We start from the raw sequence: 8,024 nt of genomic DNA, 5'->3' as shown, positions 1-8,024 counted from the left end.
GGTTTGTCATATATAGCTTTTATTATGTTGAGGTATGTTCCTTCTATGCCTGCTTTCTGGAGGATTTTTATCATAAATGGATGTTGAATTTTGCCAAAGGCTTTCTCTGCATCTATTGAGATAATTATATGGTTTTTATCTTTCAATTTGTTAATGTGATATATTATATTGATTGATTTGAGGATATAAAAGAATCCTTGCATCCCTGGGATAAAACCCACTTGGTCATGATGTATGATCTTTTTGATATGTTGTTAGATTCTGTTTGCTAGGATTTTGTTAAGGATTTTTGCATCTATGTTCATCAGTGATATTGGTCTGTAGTTTTCTTTTTTTGTGTGGCATCTTTGTCTGGTTTTGGTATTAGGGTGATGGTGGCCTCATAGAATGGTTTTGGAAGTTTACCTTCCTCTGCAATTTTCTGGAAGAGTTTGAGTAGGATAGGTGTTAGCTCTTCTCTAAATTTTTGGTAGAATTCAGCTGTGAAGCTGTCTGGTCCTGGGCTTTTGTTTGCTGGAAGATTTCTGATTACAGCTTCAATTTCCGTGCTTGTGATGGGTCTGTTAAGATTTTCTATTTCTTCCTGGTTCAGTTTTGGAAAGCTATCCTTTTCTAAGAATTTGTCTATTTCTTCCAAGTTGTCGTATTTCTATGTTGTCTGTTGTGATCCCTCCGTTTTCATTTCTAATTTTGTTGATTTGATTATTCTCCCTTTGTTTCTTGATGAGTCTGGCTAATGGTTTGTCAATTTTATTTATCTTCTCAAAGAACTAGCTTTTGGCTTTGTTGATTTTTGCTATGGTCTCCTTTGTTTCTTTTGCATTTATTTCTGCCCTAATTTTTATGATTTCTTTCCTTCTACTAACCCCAGGGCTCTTCATTTCTTCCTTTTCTAGTTGCTTTAGGTGTAGAGTTAGGTTATTTATTTTACTTTTTTCTTGTTTCCTGAGGTAAGCTGGTATTGCTATGAACCTTCCCCTTAGCACTGCTTTTCAGTCAGTTCAGTTCAGTTGCTTACTCATGTCCAACTCCTTGCGACCCCATGAATCTCAGCACGCCAGGCCTCCCTGACCATCACCAACTCCCAGAGTTCACTAAGACTCGCATCCATCGAGTCCGTGATGCCATCCAGCCATCTCATCCTCTGTCATCCCCTTCTCCTCCTGCCCCCAATCCCTCCCAGCATCAAAGTCTTTTCCAATGAGTCAACTCTTCCCATGAGGTGGCCAACATACTGAAGTTTCAGCTTCAGCATCATTCCTTCCAAAGAAATCCCAGGGTTGATCTCCTTCAGAATGGACTGGTTGGATCTCCTTGCAGTCCAAGGGACTCTCAAGAGTCTTCTCCAACACCACAGTTCAAAAGCATCAATTCTTCGGCGCTCAGCCTTCTTCACAGTCCAACTCTCACGTCCATACATGACTACTGGAAAAACCATAGCCTTGACTAGACGGACCTTACTCAGCAATAATGTCTCTGCTTTTGAATATGCTTTCTAGGCTGGTCATAACTTTTCTTCCAAGGAGTAAGCATCTTTTAATTTCATGGCTGCAGTCACCATCTGCAGTGATTTTGGAACCCAAAACAATAAAGTCTGACACTGTTTCCCCATCTATTTCCCATGGAGTGATGGGACCGGATGCCGTGATCTTCATTTTCTGAATGTTGAGCACTGCTTTTACTGAGTCCCGTGGGTTTTGGGTTGTTGTGTTTTCATTTTCTTTCATTTCTATGCGTATTTTGATTTTTTTTTTCCTCTGTGATTTTTGGTTATTCAGAAGCGAGTTGTTTAGCCTCCATATTTTGGAATTTTTAATAGTTTTTTTCCTGTAGTTGACATTTCTGACATTGTGGTCAGAAAAAATGCTTGGAATGATTTCAATTTTTTTTAATTTACCAAGGCTGGATTTATGGCCCAGGATGTGATCTATCCCAGAGAAGGTTCCATGTGCACTTGAGAAAAAGGTGAAATTCATTGTTTTGGGGTGAAATGTCCTATAGATATCAATTAGGTCTAACTAGTCCAATGTATCATTTAAAGTTTGTGTTTCCTTGCTAATTTTCTGTTTAGTTGCTCTGTCCATAGGTGTGAGTGGGGTATTAAAGTCTCCCACTATTATTGTGTTACTGTTAATTTCACCTTTCTTACTTGTTAGCATTTGCCTTACATATTGAAGTGCTCCTTTGTTGGGTACATATATATTTATAATTGTTGTATCTTCTTCTTGGATTGATCCTTTGATCATTATGTAGTGTCTTTCTTTGTCTCTTTTCACAGCCTTTATTTCAAAGTAAACTGATGGAGAAATATACCATGCTCATGGATTGGAAGAATCAATATAGTGAAAATGAGTATACTAACCAAAGCAATCTACAGATTCAATGCAATCCCTATCAAGCTACCAGTGGTATTTTTCACAGAACTAGAACAAATAATTTCACAATTTGTATGGAAATACAAAAAACCTCAAATAGCTAAAGCAATCTTGAGAAAGAAGAATGGACCTGGAGGAAGCAACCTGCCTGACTTTAGGCTCTACTACAAAGCCACAGTCATCAAGATAGTATGATACTGGCTCAAAGACAGAACTATAGATCAATGGAACAAAATAGAAAGCCCAGAGATAAATCCACACACCTATGGACACCTTATCTTTGACAAAGGAGGCAAGAATATACAACGGATTAAAGACAATCTCTTTAACAAGTGGTGCTGGGAAAACTGGTCAACCACTTATAAAAGAATGAAATGAGAACACTTTCTAACACCATACACATAAATAAACTCAAAATGGATTAAAGATCTAAATGTAAGACTGAAAACTATAAAACTCCTATGACCCAGAAGGATGAGATGGGGAGCAAGGTGGGAGGGGGTTTCAGGATGGGGAACACATGCACACCCATGGCTGATTCATGTCAATGTATGCCAAAACCACTACCATATTGTAAAGTAATTAGCCTCCAGTTAAAAAAAATAAATTTATATTAAAAAAAAAGAAAGTTGTGGTACATGTACACACTTGAATATTACTCAGCCATTAAAAAGAATACATTTGAATCCATTCTAATGAGGTGGACAAAACTGGAGCCTATTATACAGAGTGAAGTAAGTCAGAAATAAAAACACCAATACAGTATACTAATGCATATATATAGAATTTAGAAAAATGGTAATGACCCTCTATGTGATACAGCATATGAGACACAGATGTATAGAAACAGGCTTTTGGACTCTGTGGGAGAGGGTGAGGGTGGGATGATTTGAAAGAATAGCACTGAAACATGTATATTATCATATGTGAAATAGATCACCAGTGCAGGTTCTATGCATGAGACAGGGGGCTCGGGGCTGGTGCACTGGGATGACCCTGAGTGATGGGATGGGAGGGAGGCAGGAGGGAGGGTCAGGATGGGGAACACATGTACACCCATGGCTGATTCATGTCAATGTATGGCAAACCACTACAATATTGTAATTAGCCTCCAATTAAAATAAATTTTAAAAATAAATAAAAGCATATAAAGAGAAAAAAATATGCCTTAATATTTGAAAGTCCAAGTGAGGATTACTTGAAAAACTGTCTCAAGTGCCTAATGAGTGTCTAGCAAACAATCTTCCCTCAACCACGGGTCTCTTTTCTTTTTTTCTTCTTTCTTTTTCTTGGTCTCTTTTCTCAAACACAGTAAGGCTATGAACTGTCAGCTGGAAACCCTGAATTGGGAAGGAGGCTGTACTGCTGGGCTAATGGTGACTGTAAGGGAACCGATAATAATCTGATTCTCATTGAGTTTATGGCTTGAAATAAATACAGCAAGAGAGTAGTCTCATCAACTCAATGTAATTTAAGACCAAAGTAAAAGAGACCTGAAATGGAGGACAGAAGGCTCAGCACCACCCCCTTTCTCACTTTTAAAACTCCTTTTTTTTTCCTTCAAGATGCAACCCACAGGTCACCTCCTCTTTGAAGCTTTCCCAATCCCCTCTGGCTGAGTAACTCAGGCCCCTGTATTGCATTCTCATGGCATCTTCACCGTCTCACATGACCACCCTCCTGTCTGTCGCCTCCATTAGACAATAGCCCCTCCTGAATAATGATGTCATAGGGAGCTCTATATCCCGTGCAGCCAGTACTGTGTTTGGCACATTATTGTTGCTGTTCAATCATTCAGTCATGTCCAGCTCTTTGCAACCCCCATGGACTGCAGCATGCCTCTTTCACCATCTCCCAGAGCCTGCTCAAACTCATGTCCATTGAGTCGGTGATTCCATCCAACCATCTCATCCTCTGTGGTTCCCTTCTCCTCCTGCCTTCGATCTTTCCCAGCATTAGGGTCTTTTCTAATGAGTCAGTTCTTTGCATCAGGTGGCCAAACTATTGGAGCTTTAGCTTCACAGCATTAGTCTTACCAATGAATATTCAGGACTGATTCCCTTTAGGATTGACTGATTTGATCTCCTTGCAGTTCAAGGGACTCTCAAGAGTCTTCTTCAACATGACAATTTGAAAGCACCAGTTCTTCAGCACTCAGCCTTCTTTATGGTCCAACTCACATCCATACATGACTACTGGAGAAACCATAGTTTTGACTAGACAAACTTTTGTTGGCAAAGTAATGTCTCTGCTTTTTAATATGCTGTCTAGGTTGGTCATAGCTTTTCTTCTAAGGAGGAAGTGTCTTTTAATTTCATGGCTGCATGTGAATGCCATGTAATTTCACTGCAGTCACCATCTGAAGTTGGAGCCCAAGAAAATAAAGTCTGTCACTTTTTCTGCTGTTTCCTCATCTATTTGACATGAAGTGATGGGACTGGATGCCATGATCTTAATTTTCTGAATGTTGAGTTTTAAGCCAGCTTTTTCACTTTCCTCTTTCACCTTCATCAAGAGTCTTTTTAGTTCTTCTTCGCTTTCTGCCATAAGGGTGATGTCATCTGCATATCTGAGGTTTGGTATTTCTCCTGGCAATCTTGATTCCAGCTTGTGCTTCATCCAGCTGGCATTTCACATGATGTACTCTACATATAAGTTAAATAAGCAGGGTGACAATATACAGCCTTGAAGTACACCTTTCCCAATTTGGAACCAGTCTGTTGTGCCATGTCTGGTTCTAACTGTTGCTTCTTGACCTGCACACAGGTTTCTCAATATGACACACTGTAGGAGCTCACAAAATATTTATTGCTGAAGGAATGTGGTGGGTTCCAATCTCCTTTGTTTTCTTACACAAGCCTGGAGCTAAGGCAGGTAAACTTTCAGAGCCCTTCCAGGGGCAGAGAGGTCAGCCAGGTCAGGGCTGGGGGAGGTGGCCACCTCCTTTCCACCAATTTCAAGATCATGTGTGTAAAACCTTACACCAGGAGGGCTGGGAGACACCCAAAGTATCTAGAGGACAAGGAAATGGCCTTGAACAGGACACGGTGACCAAAAAAAAATTATTCATTCAACAAAAATGTATCAAGTTTTCTGTCAATATGTGGCCATGAGTAAGATCAGTTCCTATTCTCATGAATCTCACAGGCCTAGGCAGACACAGACCATGATAATGACAGTACCATGGGACAGGTGTAAGACAGAGGTACATAGGTCAAGAGGATTCTGAATGTGTGATGGGAGAGGGTGACAGAGCTGAGTGCTTGGGGAGAAGGAAGAGTCATCAGATCTCTGACAGTTGGAGTGGGGGCCAGGGGTCTGCTTTCTTCCCTCTCTCAGGAGGGGTGCTCTTGGGGTATATCTGGCCAGAGCCTCTCTGTCATCTTCCTTAGAGTGCATGCACCGACTCCCAGGTCTGTGTGTTCTCTCTGATGTTGCAGGCGCCTGGAATATTCTATAATCAGCGGGGCTCTGTCCTGTCCCCAGCAACCATTGCCTGACCCTACGATGGCTACAAGCAATGGGGCCCACAGGATCTGACCCAGTTCTCTCTTTGCTTGGCTCCCTCACCTCACCTCACCTCTCCCAGAAAGCCCAAGAGAGGCCCACAGTAGGCTGACACACAACAACAAAAGACATAATCTCTACCTTGATGTGAATAAAGCCCACTTTAAAAAAGAAATAAGAATTTCCACCAATAATTTTATTATTACTGACAGCATTTTGAATGAACTAAAGAATTTAACAAAACATATAAAAAATATATTTTTAAAAATCACAGATGGACAACAGATTTACAGATTTGCTTTCCTAATTATTCAGAAAAAAAAAAAAAGAAATGACAATGTTTATTACTGGCAAATTGCATTTGAGTGAGACTAGCCACTGGATTACAGGACCCAAGCAGCAGGACACCGCCGATCTCTTGGGAACAGAAGAAGTAATTGACCAACAGGTGAGAGGCTGTGGGAGGAGCAACTAGACAGCTGGCCAGCAAAGCAGATCTGGCAGCCCAGCCAAGACAGGAACAGGCCAGGCAGGGCAGGGGTTAGGTATCAAGAAGCAGAGATGGGCATGTCAGTTACTCTGGCCTTGAAAAGAATCACTGTGACCACAGGGCCAGCTGCAAACTGACTCCAGTGTACATACTCACATGAGTATGTGTTCATTTAAATCATCTCTTCCTTCATTCATGAAATTAGCAAGTGGGTTTGGGCGGGAGTCATCTTTGTGTCTCGGGGACCAGAGGGGGAAGGCCCAATCTACAAAAGCAGTTTCCTAAATTTAGGTGGACTGAGCCTGCTAGAAAGGCTGTAGACTGTGAGGGCTCCAGGAAAAGCAGGGGGTTGAGGCCCAGGCCTTGCTCCAGGAGTTCACACTATACACAGAGGGAGAGACCCTCAGACAACGGTGCCATGTGGCCTGTGATGGGTGTGGGACAAAGTAACAAGATTGTCCCCATCTGTGTGTGAGATTAGGATGGGGTTATAGAGTTAGAGTTCACTTGCATTTGAGACGGGCCTGGAGGGCCAGGTAGGATTTGACAGGCAGAGATGGGAGTTTCATGGGCATTCCCAGCCAAAAGGAGAAAGCAAAACCCCATGAGGGAGTGTGCAGTGGGAGCTGGGGTGGCCCTTGCAGGGAGCATCTGGAATATTCAGAAAAGTTGTGGGAGATGCAGCTGGAGAGGGAGCTTGAGGCCAGGCCAACATGGGTCCAAAGCAAGGAGTTCACACCAAAGCTGGATAAATAAAGGCCTTATGTACTCATTTATTCTTTCATTCATTCAACAAAAATGCATTGCATGCAAAACCTCTGCCAGGTGCTGTTCCCCTGGGTGCTGGGCACACAGTGGGGAGGGCAACTTCTGCCATCCTGAGGCTAGTATCACCTCTGGGGAGCAGGAGCACCAGAGGGAAGTGGAGGCTGCTGCCTAGTCCAAGGTGAAGGGCCCTGAGGGTAATAGGAGGGTCATTTCAAAGGGGAGGGCACTTGGCAGGGTCAGTCAAAAGTGACATCCCCTTGGCTAGGCCAAGCCAAGTCTTCCCGTAGCCAACATGGGGAATGAAGCATCCCTCAGTAACTGGAACAAAGAGTCAGAAAAATAGGGTTTGGAAAGGAGGGGAGAGGCCTGGAGGCAGGGGGATGACCCCTAATCCTCCCACTGGCCCCAGCCTGCAGCAGGCCCGGATCATCGGCCAGCCTGGTCAGGGCTCTCTCGGCCGGTGTCCCTCTGGTCTTCACGCCTGTAGTCATCCTCGCCCTCCTCTTCTTGTCTTCTGGAAAGCTCTGTCAGCTGCTCTGGTGGCTTCCGGTAGGCTGCCCGATTCCTGCAGGCATTGAGGACAGAGGGGAAGGGTTCACACTCACCCACTCAGGACTGAGGGAGCCGGGTCTAGTGCTTCCTATGAGGAGAAAGCAGCCTATGACAGAGGCTTGCCCCCACACCCGGCCCTGGACACCCACAGGAAACTCTACCCTGGGATTAGAGACTGGAGAACCACGGGCTCTGGAGTCATGTCCCAGATAGCAGTGCCACTTTAGGATTTGGGTGAATCATTTACTCTTTTCTCAACTATAAAATGGGATGGATCAAAGCTGTTTTTATTGTTAACAGCTGCCCCCGAGGTGTTATGAGAGGAAGAGGCT

General features: G+C 43.1%; 1 protein-coding gene across 1 annotated transcript in view; it reads right to left on the bottom strand.

Moving 5' to 3' along the window:
- Window positions 1-6,057: 6,057 nt before the first annotated feature.
- GPA33 (glycoprotein A33) overlaps window positions 6,058-8,024 on the bottom strand; it is a 51,706-nt gene continuing 49,739 nt past the window's right edge. Inside the window, exon 7 of the mRNA XM_040229958.1 lies at window positions 6,058-7,705. Within this exon, the coding sequence (XP_040085892.1) occupies window positions 7,567-7,705 (139 nt within the window). The 3' untranslated portion in view covers window positions 6,058-7,566. The remainder of the gene's footprint in view (window positions 7,706-8,024) is intronic.

This window comes from Oryx dammah, unplaced genomic scaffold (assembly GCF_014754425.2).
Source record: "Oryx dammah isolate SB20612 unplaced genomic scaffold, SCBI_Odam_1.1 HiC_scaffold_28, whole genome shotgun sequence".
In the NCBI taxonomy this organism is placed as follows: domain Eukaryota; kingdom Metazoa; phylum Chordata; class Mammalia; order Artiodactyla; family Bovidae; genus Oryx; species Oryx dammah.
The sequence above is the reverse complement of the archived record's forward strand: the minus strand, read 5'-3'. Positions and strand labels throughout refer to the sequence as shown.